The following is a 24,832-nucleotide window of genomic DNA, read 5'->3' as shown; positions in this document are numbered from 1 at the left end:
CTTGCTTCCTAATGTTGTATAATCATTAAATCAGAAATTGTATGTTATAAGTGTAGAAAAAGTCTGCTTAGATTTGCAAGAGTAGAATTGCTGGACTCTGTGAATTGATAGCAGTTTGAATTAGAGATCATTTGAGGCTTGTTTTTACCCTTAAGCATGCTTTGAGATTTCAAAGATGTGATTGTTTATTTTTAGAAGGACATTATAGGGTGGGTTTGAGAGGCCAGATCTAGTCAATCTGAATGTAAAACAGAATATTTGAGCTGGATATGGCTCAAATATTAGAGATTTAAAGGCTTTGTCAAAATTTGGTTAAAATAACGCATTGTTCTTAAACACTCACAAATTTTCTATTATAGCCTCAGGCCAACCAAAGCCTTGTGAGTGGATTTGGTAGACGGAAACTGAAAGAAGCCCTCCCCTTTTTTCAACTTCCTCTTTGAAACTTTTTTTCTAATCAGTCACCATGCTTGACTGCTAAATCCACAAGTTTTTTTTTTACTCTCTCTCTGTTTATTGTCACTTATTCCTTTCTGTTGAAGAACATAGGCTCAAAATGTAAAAGACTTTTTCACTTTCCCAAGCATCAAACTAATACACCTGCTTGTTGTTCATACACCTGTCTTCGTCTTTTGGTTTTCTATAAATTTCTACTATATATATATATATATATATATATATATATATATATATATATATATATATATATATATATATATGTACGTATGCATGTTTGTGTTTGTCCCCTACCACTGCTTGACAACAGATGTTGGTGTGTTTACATCCCCGTAATTTAGCAGTTCAGTAAAAAGTGACTAACAGAACAAGTACCAGGCTCAACAAAAAAAGAATATAAGTATTACAGTCAATTCTTTCGACTAAAAATTCTTCAAGGTGGTGCCTCAATATGGCCACAGTCTAATGACTGAAACAAGTAAAATGCAAAAAATAGAGGTATTCAACTTCATCAATGCTTGAATAATCAATATTTGGTTTATTTCCTTATGTTTTATCCTACCTTGTGTTTACTATTATAATATAATGTCTTGCAGCTTCACAACAATCCACTACAAAGCCATCAATGTCATACGTAACCTCCTCTACAACCATGACCTAGACATTCGTTATTCAAACCCAGAAATCAAAGCTCGCCTGGCTGCCCTCTATCTGCCCTTAATTGGCATTGTCATTGATGGACTGCCTCAACTGTATGACCCAAACCTGACCAGCCGTTCTCGTAACTCTTACCAAGACGAAGAAGGTGACCGAATCAATCAACATGTTGCTATGGCGATTGCCGGTTCGAGTGTTTGTGAAAGAGTGTCGAATATGAATTACAGTGTCCAGGAGACTGAAGTAAAAGTAAGTGCTAGTTGTTATTCTCAACATTAATATCATCATAACTAATTAGTACCACTGTCATTAAGACTGCTATCACAGCTGTCATCCTGATCACTGCCCATCACCACCACACCCATCATCATAGAAGACACTTACCCGAGGTGTCCCGCAGTGAAACTGAACCTGAAACCACATGGTTACAATACAAACTTCTCAACCATGCTTATGGTGCTTAATTACATTGCTTTACATTCTGAGTTCAAATCTTATGAGAGGTGGAAGGAGCAAATTTTCTTTCAACTTTATGTGGTTGATAAAACAAAGGACTAGCAAAATGCTAAGAATTTATGTAATCAACTATACCCCTCTTTCAAATTTGGGGCCTTGTATCTGGTCATTAAGAATGAAATGTCCGATTTTTTTATACACCAAGTTTGACAGTCATTAACTCTAATGTTTTATCCTGACAATTCTTTGTTTTACAACATTGAAGAGTTACATCATCACTTTTGAAATGCAGTTCATGGTGTCTGATTATATTGTGAGTTTTCTCTTATAAATCAATTTTTGTGAACCTATGAATAGATAAAAATTTTTTGTTGTTTATGAATATGAGTTCCATTGTGGAACCAACATATCCCAGACAGCTCAAAACATGGTGACTTTACTCTTGAAAATCAGCCCCATGGTAGACCTGAGACCAATGATTAGCTGGAAACTGTAGTGGAAGTGGATACATCTCAAACTATGCATGAGTTAGCAGCAAGGTTTGATGTTTCAATTCCAACTGTATTGGACCATCTGCAACAAATTGGCAAGGTAAAGAAGCTGGACAAGTGGGTACCACACAAACTGAATGAGCATCAAATGACATATTGTCTTGATACTTGCTGTTCTTTGCTGTCACAGCATAAAAGCGAACTATTTTTGCACTGTATTGTTCTGCACAGTAGCTGGATAGAAATGAAGTACCAAAACACAATCCAAAAAAGAATATTCACCAAAAAAGCTAATGGTGTGTGTTTGGTAGTCCAGCACTGGTGTCATCCACTACAGCTTCATGAGACCTGATAAGTCAATTACAGCAGATGTGTACATCAACCAGCTGGATGAAATGATGAATGAACTTGCAATTAAACAACCGAGATTGGTCAATAGAGACAGGCAAATTCTCTTGCAAGACAATGTTCAACCACATGTTGCACAAAGAATGCTACTCAAGTTACAAGAACTGAACTTGGAAGTACTTTGTCATCCACCATATTCACCAGACCTTGCCCCAACTGACTATTACGTTTTCCAGGCATTAGACAACTCTTTGCAAGGAAAAAAACTTCAAATCTGAAGAAGATGCAAAAACAGCCTTTCATGATTTCGTCACCTTTGCTCTCCAGAATTCTTCGCTGCCGGCATAAATAAGCTACTGATAAAATGGCAGAATTGTGTTGATAATTTAGGTGCATACTTTGATTAACTGCATTGCTTTTTGTTGAGATAAAGTAAAATAAGCTTTCAGTTCAAAATCGGACATTTCATTCTTAATGACCTGAAATCAGTGTTAATGATCATTATCATTCCATCATTATCATTCCATCATTATCATCAAAGACTACTTGGGTTTTAAGGGACAGTCTATTTATTGTTTCTTCAAATCTAAAAGTCTACCACAGATATATACTTATCTATAACTTCTCAGACAATATCTCTTTACAATTTCCTCACTGTTTCTCTTTTGAATCCTGTCTAAATTTCAGACCAGAAAATGTATGCTGAATGCTGATGCCACTCACAACCTCCTGATCTGTTTTGTGTGGGTACTTAAAAATGCAGATTATGCTGTTTTGAAAAGCTGGTGGTCAGAGCTACCACTTACACGCCTTAGTCGTATTGTGGAGATTATTTATTTTGTGGTTTCTAATTTTGAATACAAGGTAAATTTTTTTTTCTCTTTAGTTGTTTTGCATATTATTTTTACTCTTCTTCTTATTATTAGTTTCAAATTTATCTTCAAGTAACTTTTTATTCTAAGTAGTCTGCATTTTGTGAATAATAATTAGCAAATTGTTGAAAGTAGTTATCTGTAATTTAGTTTCTTACTGTGCAATTAGATTTTAAAGATTTTGCATTAAGTACATTAATTATTTTTGTTAATTTTTTTTTTTTCCAATCTCGTTTCGTCTTAATTTATTTTTAATATTAGATAACTTCTTGACTGGAAATCTTTTCTGTAAACTTTTCTTTTTCTGATACTTATAATAGCTAGAATAATGAATCCGGTTGATGGAATAGCTACAAGGTGTGTGTGATTCAGTCCCAATGCATGGCACCTTAGGCAAGTGTCTTCCATTATAGTCTCTGGCTGAGCAAAGCTTTGTGAGTGGATTTGGTTGATGGAAACTGAAAGAAGCCTGTCTTATATATATATATATATATACGTACAAACATACCCATAGGTACATACGTATTACATGTGTTAAGAAGGTATTATTATTGCAGCAGCTCGTATTATCCTTTTTATATAATTATAATGATTATACACAAACATAGATATATTCATATAAACATGTGATACGTTTTCTGTTGAGGACTTTAGACAAAAGTTCACACAATAAGTGGGTTAGAGTTTATATTAATACCTGTGATATTAGTTGGTACTACAAATCATAAATTTCTGGGTATTATCAATATACTAAATTTGTAGAATATTGGAAATGAATCATACTGCAACTCTGCTTGGATGACAGTGACTCTCATTTACAATTATCATGCAGTATCAAGAGAGAGACAAGGATACACACATTCACACACACAATCATATGGCAGTAGTAGAATTAATTAAAAAGAACCCCATTAATACCATTTGTGTAATTACTCCCAGATCATTCTCAACCATTAGTCATCTCAATCAGGACTGTTCAAGGATAAACAATAACAATAATAACAACAGTCCATTTCAGATTATTTCTAATCCAGTCCTGATAAACAGCTGTGAGCCATTTGTTAACCAGTTGTTATGGTTATCTGTATTCAGTCCTGAATATAGTTTTGCTTATTATGTATATATGTCTTTGGTTAAAGATTTATTCAAAAGCCCCCCCCCCCCCCCCCCACTATCTTCACTAAAATATCCAATACATGCAATAATCCTGTGGACTTAAATCTTACAAAACCAGAAACTTTTTCTCTCAGAGAAGTCAGATTAGTTGAAGAAATATTTCCAGTCAAGGTTTTGAATACAACTGTTTGTTAACCCGTTTGTGTTTCTGTATTTATTAGTAATTAGTCATTCTTTTCTCTATTACTTTCTATTGTACACATGAATGATCTTATCTTAGTTTAGATTTCCACTATTGTTAGTTAATCTTACTATATTCACAGTCATCTTAAATATTGAAATTCTTTTTTAGTTACTTATAGTATACACATGAATGTTTTAGTTTTCCTTTAGAATTCTGTTCAAGTTATGGATGATTAATATATTCTATATTATAACTTAAGTTCTATTGTGGCACATGTTACTTGAAAGTTTAAGTACCTTCTACATTGCTGTGTTGTTTTTTTTTTTTGTTTTTTGTTTTTTTCATAGTTTGATCTGAAACAAGGGGTTATGACAATGGCTTTTACAATCCTCCACAGATTGGTGAGGCCTGTGCAGTTAATGTTCCTTTTGAACGACTGAAATTTAGTGACTACAGGAGAACCATGGGCCATGAGGATATTCCAGAGGGCTGACATTTTGGGAAGGAAAGATTGGTTGTGGTAGTTAATGCAGGGCCTGGGACATTGGACATAATATAAGAGAGCTCAGTTTGCTGGATGAGTCTGAGTGAAGGTAGCAACAGACCAGCTATCTCTGAGAAGTTGAGGTTACTGCAGAAGGATTAGATGATGCAATGTATTGAGACAGCATGTCTACCCACAAGTGATTAGAGGAATGTGTTGCTTCATATAGCATCATGTTAGCTTGTTTCTTAAAAATGAATTTGGTACACCATAAAGAGAAGGAAGTAGTTATGTTTTACTGATAAATTAGTACTTTACAGCATTAAAATAAGTTACTAGAATTGAAGACACAAGTGGTGGCTTACATCATTGAAGAGTATGTGTAAAGTGAAGTCTGCTGGTGACTTGTGAGGAAGAAGAAAAGAAAATTTTACATTTTCTCCCCATAAAGAACATTTTCTGAACTTTAGATTGATAACATACTGACCACCACTAATCTTTTCAAATACAAGTGATGTTCTTTTATCAATTCTACAGACTGGCTGTATTCTAGCCTCATAAGTTATGCACATATATTCTAGTCTTGTAAGTTAGGCACATGTATCCTTAATGAAATCCTCAAGCAGATTCAGTGTAACTTTGTGTGACAAGAGTGGCCATTGTGATCACAGTGCAGACCTTTATCAGGCTTTCCCATATTTTCTGTCTATGCAGAAATACCAAACCACCAGATGTGGATTTGAACTCATGATTTGTGAGTATGTGAGTCCAGTTGAATTATAATAGAATTTATTGAAACTAGTGTTTCATATTGTTTTGGTTCTGACCTTTCAGCTAAAAGGAAAATTTTTTTCTCTAATGCAAATTATTGAAATACCAATGAAAACTTTTGTCTTCAAGTAATTGAATAATAGTAGGCCAAATTTCAAAGGCCCTACTCTCTCCTGGCTCCCTTTCTGAATTCATTGATATCCTGGGCACTTAAAACAACATCCCAATACCAATCTGGAATTTAAGTAAAGTTATGGATTTGATGCTCTGAGAAGCTTATATGGTGATGACACAAATTTCTAAACTGAAATTATTTTAATTTGTAACTTAAAAAGTAAAACTCGTTTTCAAAAACATATATACATAGCAATGTAGAAGTGTATATTCTCCCATCCATCTATCAATATATATCTATTATGAATATTAAATGTTAATTTGATCTAATTATGTCTGCTAATATATTTGATTAACCTGAGAATTTCATTTTCAGAGATTTATCTATTTATATTTTTGTAACTATTGAAACAACTGTAGCCTTACATTGCATGTATTTGAAATTGTGGCTTCAACTTAGTCTAGTTTGTGTTGCTCTTCTTCTTTTTCTTTTTCTTCTTTAATTGTAATCATTTAATCAATCTATGAACTTAGTAATACCTACTGATAGCCAGAGCATTGATCTGTCATAAACATTCTTTGCTGATCTTAAAGTCTTTTTAATTTCAATTTAGCTATTAATGATAAATGTGTGTTTGTGTAGAGAAAGTTTAACATTTGTTTGATTTGGATTCAACCATTTTCTCTTCTTTCTTTAAATCTTGAAATTAAGTTAACTAATTCTTCTGCATTATTTTCTTAATTTCTTATGAATTTTTCTCTCACATGTTATTAAGCTTTGTTTTTAGTAATTGGGGAATTTTTCTTTCAGTAAAATGTTCTAGATGGGACAAGAACTGTTATAGAAAGTGGCACATTTCATATCAATAGCAGAGTTAGCTGTGTTAAAGACCTTCCTGATACACCCCCCCCCCAAAAAAAAAGACCTGTGTTTCTAAAATTCCTGTTTGCTATAACCCATGCATTTTAGAAGTAAAAAATTGTTGATATCCACTCACGTAGATTATACAAGTTCTGAAGAATACACTTAATGAAGAAAGAAATGATCTGTTTAAGCAATCCTCTACGTTAGCCCTCACCTTTTAAAATTTATATTGCTCCCATATGAAGCATTTTTATTTCAATTCTAGCTATACCTTCTTCCCTCTCAGCTATTCACCTCCTGCAATCCTCAGTGTCTCTTGATCTTTGTAACTCACATTTTAGAAACACTCTTTAACCTGAAGCAGATATTACGATTCACCGATTGGAATCACTGAAGATTAAATGTTACACTTTATGACAGTTCTTGGTCCCACAGCATCTTATTGAAATATCTTCTAATATATTTTTATAAAGAATGAATTAACTTAAGTATACTTCTGTGTGTGTTTGTGTTTCTTTGTGTGTGTATGCGTTTTTACTTTATGTGTATCCGTATGTAATACAGGACACATAAATTTCTTGGTAGTTTTTCTTTCTTTTATTTTCTTTCTTTTATTTTCTTTCTTTCATTTTTTCATTTTATACTACATCATTAGTAGTTCTCCAAGGTGTAGAATGGTCTTTCAGTTTATATTAGAAAAATTTAACTTCATACAGAATTCTAATATTTCTTTGATAGGATAGAAGAGCCCTATATTTTAAAGGGAGTATAATGCAAATTATTTCATTCATACCTTTCCCAATAGCATTAAATAAAGCAGTTAAGTGGAATTGCCTCAATAAGAATTAAACATATCATGGTCTTAGCTTGTGGTAAACTTTACCCTTGCTTTACTGCCCTTTTTTGCTTAATTAAACATGAAGTTAACTTTTAGAAGGGATATGTTTAATTGAAATGGTACTCTCAAGGCAGGATCACTCTCAGTAAGATTTTAACTGAGGCAGTGAAGTGTAAGACTTGATACCATGATATGTTTTGTATTTCATTCTCTTTTAGTCCTTACAGGATTAACTATATTGAGCAGTCTTTAAGTACAAATTTAATATTCAAAACTACTTCAGGTTTGAGCTATAGAGATGAAAAGAACAAATAGTCAGTACTGCAAAACCTATTGAGTAATACTTTCTATTGGAATATGGTTGAATACATGCTGATTTCCATCAGCATGGAACCTTGGGTTCCAGAAAGTTAACACACACACAGAGGCATGCATACACATGCAAATATATGGTGTTTGTGATATTTTTCAGATATCTTGTACTGTGGGACACTCCATTCAACTGTGACTGGGAATCACTGAGTTTGGTATCATTCCTCCCAGCAAGGAAAAAAGTTTGGTTTCTTTTGGTCCCTTTTGTAATATATTTGTTCCCTCTATCATCCATGCAGCAACCGTTTTATTTTACTGTTCATGAGGATTTGTTCTTGGCTCAAACTAGTCAATAAATTTAACTAGACTTTGTGTATTTTTCTACTTAGGAAACTGACTCATTTTACACCTTTGACGTTATTTTACATCACTAACCTCATTTTCATCTTTACATTTACACATTTGACTTGTTTTGTTGTGTTTTTTTTTTAATTATTATTTTTTTTTTTAATTTTATGATTTCCAAATATAGATTGCTTTGCTGTTTTGTTTAATTTTGGTTACTTTTGCTTAATTTACTTTTCCCAATACTTTTGATTTTCAATTAAAAAAATTCAAATATTAAATCCTTCTGACTCTCTATCACCTCTGCTGTTTATCAGTATGTCTGTGTACTGTCAAAATATCGGCTGTGTTTTTCTCTATGTTGCTTTCACTGTTAGAAGAAATATTGTGGCAAAGTCATTCATTCAGTCAGTTTGTTGTTAAGCAAAAGTTGGCTTATTGTGTTTTTTGTCTACTGAAAGTGTTGTTAAATTATTGGAAACCCTTTTCTCATTTATTTTCCATTGAGTAATTATTTGTATCTTCTCTAGTTTTTTCTCACACCCCACTCATGCATCTTTCTTTCTCTTGTTCTCATTTTGCTTTCGGTTTTTTGTTTGAGATTCCTCTCACTCTTTTAATATCTGATGAGATACCAATATTTTATAGATTTTCTCTACTGCAGGCAAGGATTTTCATTTAAGTACCCACAAACAAGTTTTCTTCACTCTTCTGTTAGAATCTAGACTTTTTCATTTGTTTTTGTCTAAGACAAATATTTATTAGGGCAGTGTAAGCTGATTGAAACAAAACTCCAAGTATATCACTGGTACTAATATTTTGATATTTCACCAAGTGCTTGACTAAATACATTGCAATATTCTGTCCTGTCCCACTTGGTTCCAAATTTAAATATCCTGTCATGAAATTTAACTTTTATCAATTGGGCTCAATAAACATGAATTAGCAGAGTTATTAGAGCATTGGACAGAATATCTTCCTGTATTTGTTCCAACTTTCTATATCCTGAGTTCAAATCCCACTGAGGTCAACTTTGTCTTTCATCCTTTCAAGGTTAAAAAAAGACCAATCCAGAGTAGTGGATTAGCAGAACTTGAAAAGTGTCAAACTTGATGCTTCTCAGTATTTCTTCTGGCTCATGGCTTTCTGAGCTCAAATCTCACTTTACCCCATCTGGGTGGTAGTCTTATTCCATCTTCCCAGTTTAAAACCATCACATGTTGTCTTTGGTGCCTTTAGCGGAATCCACTCTGTTACAAGCATTTGGACCATGTCTCCTGACTGAGTATCTTTTCTCTTACTGGTCTTAGAGGCTCTGTTAGATCCATGGGCACTGCTTCCTCTCCTGCCTAAAAGGTTAAAAAACGTACCAGTGATATACTGCAATTAAAAGTCAATCACACCCCTCTTTCTTACCATAAATGACCTTGTGATTAGGTGCAAAATTATTAGCAGTATTTTCTGCAGTATTGACATTTCGAGTTCTTCAATCTCTCAAAACTGTTCTAAGGTATGATGTCCTGGATATTGATGTTTTCTAGGCATGCACCATTTTTATCTGCCAGAATGTAAATTTTAAGGTGTTTTTCATTTGTTTGGGTTTTTCTTTTAAGGTCTTTTCCTCACCCTCCATCTCAACTCCTTAATAGTGTTTAAATAGTGTTTTAGAAAAGTTATGGGCCTCAAATCATTCTATAGTTGTTTTGTGTCTTGAAGAGTCTCTGTTGGTGTCATTCATGCAATGTTTGGATAATTACTTATGCTTCTTAGAAGATTAGTAAAGAAATTTGAAGTACTTTTATAGATTATGTCACTGGTAAGTAAAGTCCTTGATGATTTAAAGCCATAAACCGGCTTTCATACTCTTAGTTCAGACGATTTCAGTTAAATAGGAACAGCCTGAATGTTGCAACTTGTCTATTTTACAATCTTCCTTTTAGATACATCTGTCTGTGACATGCATTTCCAAGAATTGCTCACATAGGACTTACATTAGATGAAACCTGAGAGAGAGAGAGAGAGAGAGAGAGAGAGAGAGAGAGAGAGAGAGAGAGAGAGAGAGAGAGAGAGAGAGAGAGAGCGCGCAAAAGATAACCTGTATACATATTTTCGTATTGAAAGACTATGACCAGAACTGAAATCTTGTTCCAGTACTGAAATAGAACTATACAATTCATGCATCCCAGCATGGAGAAATGGAGAAAATAGTGATGATGACAAGAAGTAACTGGCACCCTATCAGTTACGATGAGGGTTCCAGCTGATCCGATGAATGGAACAGCCTGCTTGTGAAATTAACATGAATATGGCACTCGACAGACACATGTACCCTTAATGTGGTTCTTAGAGAGATTCAGCATGACACAGAATGTGACACAGCTGGCCTTTTGAAATACGGGTACTAATCATTTTTCCCAGCTGAGTGGACTGGAGCAATGTGAAATAAAGTGTCTTGCTCAAGGACATAACGTGTCACCGGGAATTGAACTCACAACCATACAATCGTGAGCTGAATACCCCAACCACTATGCCACACACCTTCACCAACAAGGAGACGGAGGATGACATATATGTATGTCTTCTGCATATGGCACACATTCTCCACATATATACACAAGTCTTTCATATGTTTTATATGTTATCACAATCCTTATCATCATTATATATTTGCTTATTTAAATGCAATTGGAACTGTAATGCTTTTGAAATCAAATTCATAAATTGCTGTCTACCTGGTGATTGCTTAAATCTTGCTACACCCATTGCACTGTCACCTCCTATAGACAAAGCATGATATTCTACCTGCCACTTTCCATGCAATTAAAACAGCATCCAGCTATAAAAAGATCACCTGTTGGAAGCATTTAAAAAAGAAAAGCATAGTTGTAATACACTAATGTCAGAGTCTCTATGTGATGACCCAACCACCTAGAGATAGCAGCTAAATCTCACTGAAATCACATCATGCTGTCTTTAAGCATTTTGGAAGGACACATTGGGTAATGTCCTTGTTACACGTGTTTAAAAAAGCTGAAAAAGACAGTATGGTCACTGCTTTGATCATAAGTTTGCTTGATCCGAGCTGATCAGGGGCTAACCAACAACTGCTACAGTGAAACCATCATGATATCACACACATTACTTCTTTTGCTGTCCATTTACTTACATTCAGAGATTTTATAGTTGATATCATTCAAATCTCATTTGGTATCAGGCCTTGCCATCTTAAAAATAAAAAGGTAAACTACTTTGGATAATGCAGTCATAGATATACTTTTATCTAACTGAAGACAGCATGGTCAAAACTAGAATTTATTTGATGACATGTCCGTCAGATATGGAGTGCACCTTGGAACTACGCAATAGCAAGAACAACAGCTCTTACTGTAACATCAGAACAATATTCAAATGTTAAGTTTTGACAAATGGAACATTTCCATCCAAGTTAATACTGATCATTGAATGATAGTAAAAAGTTACATACAGACCACTGTTCCGGTTACGCACAAGCATGTTCTTTCATGCTTCAGATAACTGGTTATGGTATTCACTCCTGCAAGGATTTTTTCTGTTCAGTTTTAAAGATGTTTAAAGAACTTTTATTGAGTATGTATGTGTGCCTCTGTCTCTAGGTATGTCTATGTGTGTGGTTTTCATAGATTTCTGCATTGCATGTTAAAATTCTGTATGAGGTAGGCAGAATCAATTATATCTGAGGAAGAAAAGATTGGTTATTGTTGGAACATTTGGTTCACTGCTTGTCTTAGACCATCTTCTCGTTATCTTGTTGTTCCATTGTGACTATACATTACGGTCTGATTTAAACATTGACCTAATACTTTCCAGGGAAGCTTCATTCTCGAGCAGGCTACCACTCCTCTCAAGGTTTGTGTCTCACTCAATCTCTCTCTCTCTATCTATCTATCTATCTATCTCTTTCTCTCTCTCTACAAAACCTGAATGTAGTCCACCATCACCTCTGCTACATTTTGATCTCTCTTTCTTTCTCTCTCTCTTTCTCTCTCTCATGGTATCTGATCTCTTGTGTTTCTCAGATAGAAACAGGAACACCCTGCATGCTACTGTTTGGAATAGCTTTGATCATTTGCAATGTGTTTAGAATCATTATTTCATGGTTATGAAAAATATAAATCTTTAAACATAATCATATTTTCATCTTTATTTCCAAGACAATCAAGTGTTTTAAAATTCCATTTCAGAACCAAAGTTTTGGTCCATTTCAAAACTGTTTAATGAAAACCTGAAAGTTAAATTGTAGAATTACATATTTTCATACACATTTATTTAGTAAAATAATTCTTAACAAATCCATTATGTAATGCAGATTCTTGAAGTTCACTATAAAAACACAAACACTAATCCTGAAATTGTTGTCCTTTCCTCTCCTCACCTTTAGAAATATTATAGTGAAAGATACAGATAAGGAAATAATCTATTCTCGAACATAGAATAATGCTGATAGAACAGCAGGAACAGGATAAAATATCCATATTTTGCAGGAAGATTTGTCAGCGGCCTACCATGAGATTCGAACTCATATCCCTGTGATTACTGGTCAAGTGTTTTACCACTAAGCTGAACTGCCCACTGACAAATTAATCTGCAATTTTTAAAATTATAAATCTAGTTTTATAAGATGCTGTATGTTAAATTCAAATTATGATAAATGTAAACAAGCAAAGTTTGCTTTTAGAAGCACTGAGATGTATTGAAAGATACAGATAAAGAAATGATTTATTCTTGGACATAGAATAATGCTGACAGAACAGCAGGAACAGTATAAAATATTCATATTTTGTAGAAAAAAAAAAAAAAAAAAAAAAAAAAAAAAGCACTTGACCACTAATCACGGACAATTTTTTCTGCAAAATATGGATATTTTATCCTGTCCCTACTGTTCTATCAGCATTATTCTACATTTGAGAATAAATCATTTCTTTATCTGTATCTTTCAATACATCTCAGCACTTCTAAAAGCAAACTTTGTTTGCATTTATCATAATTTGAATTTAACATACAGTGTCTTATAGAGCTAGATTTATAAGTTCAAAAATTGCAGATTAATTTGTCAGTGGGCCATTTAGCTTAATGGTAAAGCACTTGACTGGTACTCAGGGATGTGAGTTTGAGTGTCATGGCTGGCTGCTGACAAAATTTTTCCACCAAATATGGATATTTTATCCTGTTCTTGCTATTCTATCAGCATTATGCTGCATTTGAGAATAAATTATTTCCTTATCTGTACCTTTCAATATATCTAAGTGCTTCTAAAAGCAAAATTTTGCTTACCTTTATCGTAATTTAAATATTATAGAGTTATAATATTGTTTAAAAGTAATATCTTCATTTAGAAATGGATTAAATAAAGCAGGACTCCAACAGAGCTATATCTAACTGGATAGAATTAGTTAGAGAAGACAAAAAGTGAAACAACTATGGCAAGACATGTTAATACTATGCAGTATTGATTTAAATGATATATCACAATCAATTAGAAAACCTCTGTGTGGTCATTCAACTTGGTAGAAGTAGCAGCAAAATCTCCCTTACACATGCACACACATAAAAACATTTTGTGTTTACAAACACAATAAAAAATACTCAATCCCCCCAAAATAGGGTTTATAGATATATTTTGAAGTGGATATAGATATATTTTGACCCTCAGGTAACACATATATGCCACACTGTTTGCCAAAGCACCCTATTCCACTTGCCCCTTTCTACTCCACTAAAACAGCATGCATATATGTCAGTGGTATGTATGTATCTAAAGAAAAAGAAAGAAATTAGTAGAACACTATTTAAAATTTAATATTGTATTAAATCATTTTAGTGAGAGTCTGTTTGCAGAATCAGTCACCAAAAAGACCGAAACACACACACACATGCATGCACATACACACGCACACACACAAGTATCTGCATAACATAATTTAGATGTGTCAGTCTTATCTATTCTCATTGTTCTTCAAAATTCCATCTTTGCAGACTCCCAATGAGGTAAGCATTAAGTACAAATGTCTGCTGCTAAGATTATGCTAGATCAATATATTATTATTTATTTTTTAATAAAAGAAATTATTATTATTATGACTATTAGCTTTTTTTTTTTTAATTCTGCCTGCTTTCATTGTTAAATTGATAAATGATTATGCTATCATTAAGTCGTATCTAATTTAAATATTTATTATGTTTGCAATCAATATAAAGCAGACAGGTATACTAAAAATGTACAAAATATAACATTATATTTAAAAGCCATTCTGCTATTTAAACCGAATCAGTTTTTTTTTTTTTGCCATATTTTTTGTCTTTGGTGATGGGTAATAGCTTACTGATTACATTATAGTGCGTTTTTTTTTTGTTTTTTTATGGTTTCATTGTCAAAATACAAAATAATCTTGTATTTTGATCTTACAAATATTGTCTCAAAGTATTATTCAAAAATGCAAGCATTGATCATCTATAAGTTCCATTGTAATCATAAGTTCCAAAGTATAAACCCAAATTGTCTGCAAGTTCTGTGGTTATCATATTTTGTTGGTTTGGTTTAGATATGGATTTGGAAGGCAAAGTGAGCAAGAACAAAATATATATATGAAAGCAGCTAGAACTAATTAGTGTATGTTGATAATATAGAGTTGGTACTTACTATAGAATAATGTTGTTAGTTAGTCTGTCTCTTGTTAGTTGTTTCTTTAGTGTATTGATAATGTTTTGTAGTTTTCTAGTCAATTGCCAACTTTGTAGTCTTTCCCATTGTTCCCCTCTATGTTACTAACCCAAGCCAGTCTTTCTTTTTTCATCCCTCCTTGTAGTTATGATGGACTCTGTGTGTGTGTGTGTGTGTATGAGAGAGAGAGAGAGAGAAAGAAAGCATGATGGACATATTGTAGTTTTAGTAAAGCATTTATTTACAACCTGATTTATTGCTGTGGTTTCATTGGTGTGTATGTGTACTCATATTTGTGTGCATTATGTAAGCAGATCCTGTGATAAAGGTTCCATATCCTATTTGAGTCATATCACTTCTGAATCACTTCCATATGCTTAAGAGGTTTCCTTTGCAGTTATATGCTTGGTTCCAGGTTTGATCCCAGTGTGCAACACCTTAAGAAGTTTACCTCATAATTTGGTGATTCTATGTTCTGTCCCATTCTGTGACACCTTAGGAAGGTGTCTCCGACCATATCTTGGATCATTTCAGACTTCATGAGTAACATTGAGTTGATAGAAACCACATGGTATTTCAGCAACTAAATTGCACCTGTTCTTGGGCCAAATATTTAATCTTTCTCCTGATTTAACACTACCACAACCACCTTTCAGTGAGTGCCTTAGTGAAATCCCCTTTGTTTCAAATATTAGGGCCAGTTCTCTAGTCTGCATTCTATCTTTTCTTAATTTTCTCTACACTAGTCTTGGAGGTTCTATCAAAAAATTGTCCTCTTCTGATAACTCTAAATGCCTTTCTTAGTCTTTCATTAAAAAAAAAGAAAGAAGATAAAAATCATTTGTGATGACTCAGCAACTCGTATAATATATTCAGATATATTTAAAGGTTTGCTACAGTTACTCCTTATGTTTGAAGAAATAATTGTATGATCAGTATCTCATCTATACTTGTAGGGCACAATCACTTACTGGATAAAGTATTGAACTACCTGCTCATTACTCCATATCCACTATTGTTATCATTTCTGTGCAGACCATAGACACAGACAGTCATAACCTCTCTCTTTCTCTCTCGTGTGTGTGTGTAGGAATACATATGAGATTCATTTTGGATGAGAGTCTCCTAATTATCCTGGCCTGTTTTGCCATTAGTTACTGATCCAGGTTTTGATAAAGGGCTGCATGTGGTAATTGCTTTGTGTTTGCAGCTCAACCAACAGGAAACCCCCCCCCCCCACGTGCATTCATATACATTGCCACTAGCTGGACATCATCAACTACAGGAGGTCTCACCAGTTCTTGATTAGGTGTTTCACTCAGAGTTTTATTCCTGTCTGAGGGTTCTGCTTAATCTTCTTACAATTTAAGGACCTTTACTACTAATGACCCCTAATTTCACTCTCTGTAATCTTGCTAACATCAGTTTTGCATCACATGAATGACATTGCCAGAAAGTTCTTCTGTAACACAGTATCATACAAATAGGTTCTCTTCTAAACTTCAATGATGTAAAACTGCTAGCTTTTTCAGTAACAAGTGCTTGTCAATTGCTCACATGATATTTGTGTGGTTGTGTGTGTGTGTGTGATATAGTTACACACTTGCACATAATTTAGAATGGATATGTTATATTTCCTAATTCTTTAACACTGACTGACATTAAAATTAAACTACATGTATATATATATATATATTATTAATGAAATTTCAACCAGTTAAGCCATCATTGGACAGGCCAATGATGGCTTAGCTGGCTGAAACTTCAAAGTCACTATCAATATTATTCTTGTTAAGTAATATTTATAAATTTGTACTCTACAAAAAGTATTGAGTAATCCTTCAGTCTAATGTGCAATTGTTTTTGCTGTAACTCTATGTAAAAACAAGCACACATGTATCATCATCATTTAACAGCCTTCTTCTATGCTGGCTTGAGTTGGATGGTATGACTGAAGCTGGTAAGCCAGAGTACTGCACCAGGTTCCACTGTGTGTTTTGGTTTTTTTTATTTCTGGATGCCCTTCCTAATGCCCACTACTTTACAGAGCAGACTGGGTGCCTCTTATGTGGTACCTGCACTAGTGTGGTCTGCTTTAGCATGGTGTTTTTCAGCTATATATACATAGAAGCAGTATTAATACTGAATGGTAATCTTTATACTCTACTTAACCCTTTTGTTACCATATTTCTGTTGAGATGCTCTATTTTTTTCAATTAATTTTAAGCATAACAAAGAATTCAATAAAATGATTTAGTTATCATTATGTTAGTGTTAGGAACATAAATTGTGACTAAGGTTTGGTGGAAGATTCTAATTCAGAACTTTTGAAAACAAGACATTTGTACTACAGAGCCAGAGGCAGTTTCTGCGGGGCTGGTATCAAAAGGGTTAACATGAATGTATTGTTAAGACACAATAATACTGCAGTATTTGCCTTGAGAGATCTTCCTATATAAATGTATAGTGCTTGTACTTTTTAGAACTACATGTTTATATGAGAGGATCTCTCAAGGCAAATACCTAGTAATACGGCATTCTAACAGTAAATCCATGTTAAGTAGGATATAAAGATATACATCATATATATTTTTTATTCGTGATAATATTATTTATTGTTTATTATGCATTTTCTTTTGAAATCAACATCATAATCCATTGTTTAATTCAATATATATATATATATATATATATATATATATATATATAGGTGGCTAAAACTTGGTTTTGAACCATGGTCATTCAAGTATCTATCTTTTTTTTTTTTAATAAGTTTTCATTACATTTATCATGTGGATTTTAAGACAATTTCAACATAGCTCATATATATAAGACTAAGTTACTTGTCTGCTAAATTTTGCTTATTTTATGTACTAGTTGCCAATTATACAAAAGCATATGAAAGTGTGTATATATATATCTATATATAAATAAGAATAAGATCGATATTTAAAATATTGATCTTATCAAGTGGCCAGCATGGGAATAAAAACCATCAAAGGTAATAATTATTTAAAATTATAATACAGGGTATCTAAGAGATACCCTATCTTCGTCTTCACTCCTTATGCCATGTGGACATTTATTGTGGTTTTAGAGTCAAGATTTGACTGCTATTTTTCAGTGTGGCGGTATCTCTTAGATACCCTGTATTATAATTTTAAATAATTTATATATATATATATATATATATATATATATATACACACCATATATGTGCATGTATGGAAGTGCATGCTTGAAAATAATTTGCATAAATATTTCATTTTTCTTGACATTGCAAGCCTGTTCTATGTGCAAAGCTATTCCAAACTGTAGTGTCTTTTTTTTATTTATTTGTATATTTAATTTCTTTGTCACCATCTTTGTCAACTACCATGACAGTGATGCTAATGCTTTCTCAGTTGTTTGTTCTGCTTTTATTCTAAGAAATTCTGTCTCGTTTACTTATTATTTGTTTCGATGTTTTTTTTTTTTCATCTGTATACTACTACTACTACTACTACTACTACTCTCTCTCTCTCCCTTGCCCTCAATCTTTCTCTCTGTCTCTTTTGTTTCAATGTCTTCTGTTTGTCAAGCATCTTCAGTATCGCTCTTCTTTACTAACCTAATTTTTCAATTGACTCAACAGGCTTCTTGATAAACATAGAGACAAGTCACCACTAACATTAGAGCTGCTCATTCTTTTTCTTTTAAATACTTCTTTTGCATGTTTGCTTTAATTCATTTGAATTCATAATTAACAAAATCTATTTTTATAAAGAATTTTTTTTTGTTTTTTTTTTACTGATAACATTAAACCTTTTTTTCTATTTTAGTTTTTGTTATATATATATATAATTCATTTCTTGTTTGTTTTCTTTTATTATTATTATTGTGACTATAATTAACTATTATTCATTAATGGTGAACTTCCAGGGAAAGATGGAGAAAATAGGCCTTGCAGTGTTTAGTTTACATTTTAAGTTCAAATCCTGTCAAGGTTAATTTATTTCCATCTTTCCCTTTGTTAATAAAAGAAATACTAATCAAAATATTAATGTTGATTAAATCACCTGTACCCCTCCCTCAAAATTTGTGGCCTTGCTGTGTAAGAAACCATTGTAATTATCATCGTAATCATCATCATCATCATCGTTGTCTCCGTTTTTATAAACTATTTTTTACTAAATAATTTGGGGTGTGGGTGGGTGGATGGGTGTTATGTGTATTTTGTGACTTTATAGTTTGTGTCTTTCTTGTTTCTTAATGTTGTTGCTGTCCATGTATTAATGTCATTAAGTTACTGTAATGTTTTTGTCACTTCCACCCCACCCCACTCCTAAATAAAGACCTCCTTCGGTCATGAATGACCATAGGATTGCACCTAGAAAGTTTCCCCTCCGAGGTACAAGTCCAGGCAAGGTTGTTTATGGAAGACCAGCATACCAACCTCCCCTCTCCACACCACCAATGGGAAAGGCAAAGGCCAATACAGCTTGGCATCAGCGACATCGTACCTCATTTCTACAGATGAATGAACTAGAGCAACGTAAAGTAAAGTGTCTTTCTCAGGAACACAATACACAACCCGGTCTGGGAATTGAACTCACTACCTCATGATTGTGAGCCTGTTGCTCTAACAACTGAGCCATGTGCCTTCACCCAAAACACGTAATATTTTGTTATATAAAGGTGGTGAGCTGCCAGAATCATTACCATGCCAGGCAAAATGCTTAACAGCATTTGGTCTGTCTTTACATACTGAGTTCAAATTCCACCAAGGTCAACTTTACCTTTCATCCTTTTGTGGGGGTGGGGGGTCAATAAAATAAGTACCAGTTGACTACTGGAATCAGTGTAATTGATTCCTGCCTGAAGTTGCTGGCCTTGTGCCAAAATTTTAAGCCATTAATTATTTAGCTACATACATTTCACTTTTTTTTTTGTTACAATATTTCTGTTGAAATACCACAGCGTTTGTTGTTTCAATTAATTTTGAAACTAACAGAGTTTATATGAAAATGACTTTGTCGTTATTAAGCTGGAGTTTGAACATAAAGTAATATGAAATTCTGATGGAAGTTTTTAAGATCATTTTAAAACTAGGAATTTGAATCGTAGAACCAGGAGCAGTTTCAAGTGGGTCAGTATCAAAAGGACTCAAAAATGCAAATCATGTTAAAGTTTACTTTATTTTTCATCCTTTTGTTTTGTAATCAATAAAATAAATTATCACCCAAGAACTACATTGATTTTATTCACAAATCTCTCCTCTAAATTGATGGCTTAGCACCTATCTTAGAAATTATTATTAGCAGTACAGATTATTATTATTATTATTATTATTGTTATTATTATTATTATTATTATTATTATTATTATTATTATTATTATTATTATTAAGGTGGCAAGCTGGCAGGACCATTAGCATGATGGACCAAATGCTTAGTGGCATTTCTTGTCTCCGTGTTCAGAGTTCAAATCCCACTGAGGTTAACTTTGCCTTTCATCCTTTCGGGGTTGATAAATTGAGTACCAGTTAGGTACTGGGGTTGACGTGATAGACTACCCCACTCCCTTCAAATTCCAGGCCTTGTACCTAGAGTAGAGAAGATTATTATGATTATAAACAATGACTTAATGACTGCAATACAAACAAGACTAGCAACTCTGCTGTGGTGATTCTGTGTAGTTTATTGTTGATAGATTTTGTATTGTCTTTGTGTATAGACTGATGATGTTTGTGATTAATCAGATTTGTATTTTCATGGGTGACATCAGGCCGGGTGGTTATTCTGTCAGTCTTCAAGCATGACTCTTAACACCCTGTTTCAACTTGAGGCATTTGCTGTACATCTGCACACCAAGTGAATCTTGTTGTGGTATTTCGAAATCCTCTCAAATACTTCCTGGTTTTATCAAAAGGTTTCGTACTTACACATTAAGGCTAATCAAGTTAGACTGGTGGGAGATTTCTAAAGATAGTTCCTCCTGAAGCATAACACAAAACATGTACACTTCATCTCCTTCTCTCATTTTGTGCGCACACACACACACACACACGCAAACATATCTCATATATATAATTATATGGGAAATTTCTTTCTGGTTACGTACATTCATTCAGAATTATGTGGTCATTTTCCTTTAACCTATTTGCTACACTATGTATACATAGTTAAATGTAATGTTTCTATCAGTGTCAACTCCTGTTTCAAAATGCACTCCTTTGCTAAGGGCTAAGGAGAATATTCTAAAACCAGTATACATGATGCAATGCTGGTGATGCTTTACAAACACAAGATAAACATATTTCAGTGTAAGAATCTAAAAAAGGAAGATACTTCCTCGAATACAGTATAACTATTAATACATTCACATTACAACTATGTCAGTTTGAATTCAATTGATATTCTATGGCATTTTGGGTGATTGTCGTCTACCATAGCTTCTGATTGATCAATGACTTGAGTGAAATTTTGGAGACAGAAACTATGTGGAAGTCTTTGTGTGTGTGTGTGTGTCTTTATATGGCTTGGTAGAATTGATAGCATACCAAACAAAATGCCCTGCAGTTTATATTTACATCTCTTTATGTGCTTAATTATAATCTCATTGCAGTTAAATTGTTGGAGGGCAATTAAATCAATTACATTCTCTTCCTTCAAAACTGTGGCCATGGGTCAATATTTAGAAACAAGAGAAAAATCATGTAGTTTTTAGTATAAAATAGTGATACATGACTTTTTTCAGAAGGAGATTCCCAAAATTCATGAGAAAAAAACTTTAAGGATTGCCAAATTCTTGAAATAAATTTTATTTTTAATTGCATTATGCAATACAGTAGGATATAAAACTATGTGAACCACCAAAACTTTGCTATGGACAGTTGGTGGTTGACTTGGATCATGTTGTAGGTCGCTGATATAAAACATACTTGCAAGATTATTTCTTTTTATAACTTCACACACACACATACTCATTCATTCTCTTTCTAATTATTTCTCTATTATGCCGAAAGTTTATTCTTGAGCAATTACAAACACAGAGATATCATGTATATTATTATATAAAAATGCCTACTGGAATAAACAAAACCAATATTTCCAATATTGTATTATATAGCTAGTCTTCGACATAACAAAAAGCACTTTTTCTATTTTCTGTTCCCTTCTCCTGTGTTTGTAATATAACAAATATGAAACAATATCATATACAACCAATCAATTGATAAAGGTTTCAAGAAAAAAAAATGGCTGCAACACTGAAGTCATTATTTGTTTTGAAATTTATTATTGGGCATGGATTAACCTTTTAGCTTTGTTTGCATGTAAAAAGCATGATACAACATACACACTTATGTATATATATATTGAAGCATATTTTATTGAAAACTTGATGCTATCGACCTGCTATTATTATAATTACTATTTTCTAACATGGATGGTTGGAAAAATTATATTTTTCTTCTTCTTCTTACTATTATTATTATTATTATTATTATTATTATTATTATTATTATTAATATTATTATTATTATTATTAAGGCAGTTAGCACGCTGGGCAAAATGCTTAGTGGCATTTCGTCTGTCTTTATGTTCTGAGTTCAAATTCTGCCAAAGTCAACCTCGCTTTTCGTCCTTTCGGGGTTGATAAATTAAGTATTAGTTGCATACTGGATCAATCTAATTGACTGGCCCCCTCCCTGCAAAAATTCAGGCCTTATGCATGTAGTAGAAAGGATTATTATTATTATTATTATTATTATTATTATTATTATTATTATTATCATCATTTGACCCACTCACTTCCAACAAATCCACAAAAAAATATTCAATACCTTATGGAGTAATAATGATAAATTAATTTATAACATATCAGTATTTGATAAAATAAAATCATGTTTTCAATTATGTATGTATGTATAATTTTTCTTACCTGTTTGTGGAGTATTGTTTCTGGCAGTGTCATGTGTGTGTCCTCTAGTGTGCAAAAGGGCAGACAGACTATCACATACTTATTTGATGGTGTCTGGTCAGGTATGTATGTCTCCAGATGCTACTTGATATACAATTAGTATTCTATAATAATACTTTTTTTTAGTTGGAAATGAAAAACATCAGTAGACAAACTTTATATTTTGTTCACTGCTAAAATGTCATAAAGTACAATGTTACATTTATATATCCAGTTAAAAATCCTATATCATATTTATTCAGTAATATAGCTATTTGTTTTTCATTTGTAATATATCGGAGTCATATACATCCCTGCTGTATATCAGTTGGGCATTGGATATGTATATTTAGTGTTAAATCCAGGGGGAAAACAAACCAAGAAAATGCAGCTCTAAATTTTTTGTCCCTCTATTTTTCTTTTTTCCCCCTAATTCAGATCTTGCTGATATTTGTAATGGTCTTGACATTGTCTATGATACAAGCACCAGTTATGTACTGGGCTTGATTCAATTGACTTCGCCCCTACCTTTTTAAGGTTTTGTGTCACTGTCAAGAATCTTTATGAGTTGTTTAACCTGTTAGACATGGCACCAAATTTCCATGAAATCATAATTCTATAGTCTTAATGAAGACATTGGATCATGTAGCCTTAGACACATTTTAGTTGGGGGGAAAAAAAAACTAAATGTTCACAGCTGAAATGCCATTTACCATAGGTCTGCTCAATTGAATCTAACCAAAAGGCTAAAATAACAGTGGATATTTCAACACTGTCAACATGTTGGTCCACTACAGTGTTATCTGACCACTTGCTCATTTACATGCACGTGAATTTATCACTGTCCCCAATAAAATAGACCAGCAAAAATTTGAAGGGTCACAAAAAAAATGTTTTGCAATATTTAGTTTTGTTCAGAGCAGTGAACTGGCAGAATCTTTACCACGCACTGGGGTTGATGTAATCGACTTAATCCCTTTGTCTGTCCTTGTTTGTTCCCTCTATGTTTAACCCCTTGTGAGCAATAAAGAAATAAGAATCTTTACCATACCAGGCAAAATGTTTGGTAGCATTTCATCCATATATGTTCATTCTGAGTTCATATTGCATCAAGGTCAACTTTGCCTTTCATCCTTTTGGGGTCAATAAAATAAGAAATCACTTGAGCACTAGGGTTGATGTAATCAACTTATCCCTGCCCCCAAAATTGCTGGCCTTGTGCCAGAATTTGAAACCAGTATTTAATTTTGTTCCTTCATCTCCCCCAGAATAGAACTCTACCTTCCAATCCCGGAGTTGAGGAATTAAATACCAGTCATATACTGAGGTTAATTTAATTATGCCTCTCTGTTGAGCTCCATGCCAGTGTAAGGTCCCAGTAACTCCCACTCACCAACAAAATTATTTTTTAGAAGGTTTCTGTTTCCTTTTAAAGCTACATCCTTTTTATTTCATAGTGCTCAATAGAGTACATCAAATAATTCTATAGGGATTTATTTTTCCCCTTTTTTTTTACTCTATTTGTTGGTTATATTTTAGTGAGGGGCATCAGGTTGTGTTGTCTTCTGACTATTTCATGTTTTCCTGCACTATAAAACAGTATAGTTTTACATCCACTTTTTCCCCATACTGGCATGATTTCAACATGTCCTTTGTCTATCTTCAACCCATCCATCCTCTGTGTCTTTTTGGGTTTTTTTGTTTTTTTTTGCTGCACTTGTGGTCAAATGATTTGGTTGAAGCATTTTAAATGTTTATTCATTTATATATGCATACATGTGTATGTGTTGCAGGTTGACTGAACGGAATATTTTCTCCTGATTGTCTCCTTTCATTTGTGTCTTTCCCTGTACTCCTTACTTTCTTTACATACATACATATATAT

At 33.2% G+C, this 24,832-nt stretch overlaps 1 protein-coding gene across 10 annotated transcripts in view; it reads left to right on the top strand.

Moving 5' to 3' along the window:
- Positions 1-24,832, top strand: part of LOC106868262 (dedicator of cytokinesis protein 7) — a 174,794-nt gene that overhangs the window by 90,170 nt on the left and 59,792 nt on the right. For 7 of the 10 annotated variants that reach the window (XR_008264747.1, XM_052970082.1, XM_052970084.1 and 4 more), the window contains 2 exons: positions 1,053-1,362; positions 3,096-3,272. Coding sequence is in view for 9 of the 10 variants with exons in the window: in XM_052970082.1 (XP_052826042.1) it covers positions 1,053-1,362; positions 3,096-3,272 (487 nt within the window). In the remaining variant the exon portion in view is untranslated. Of the gene's footprint in view, positions 1-1,052; positions 1,363-3,095; positions 3,273-12,155; positions 12,195-14,321; positions 14,334-24,832 lie in introns of all 10 variants that reach the window. The other 3 variants (XM_052970085.1, XM_052970087.1, XM_052970089.1) reach the window with 2 other exon arrangements.

This window comes from Octopus bimaculoides, chromosome 8, assembly GCF_001194135.2.
Source record: "Octopus bimaculoides isolate UCB-OBI-ISO-001 chromosome 8, ASM119413v2, whole genome shotgun sequence".
In the NCBI taxonomy this organism is placed as follows: Eukaryota; Metazoa; Mollusca; class Cephalopoda; order Octopoda; family Octopodidae; genus Octopus; species Octopus bimaculoides.
Note: the sequence above shows the minus strand (reverse complement) of the source record. Positions and strands in the feature narration are given on the sequence as shown.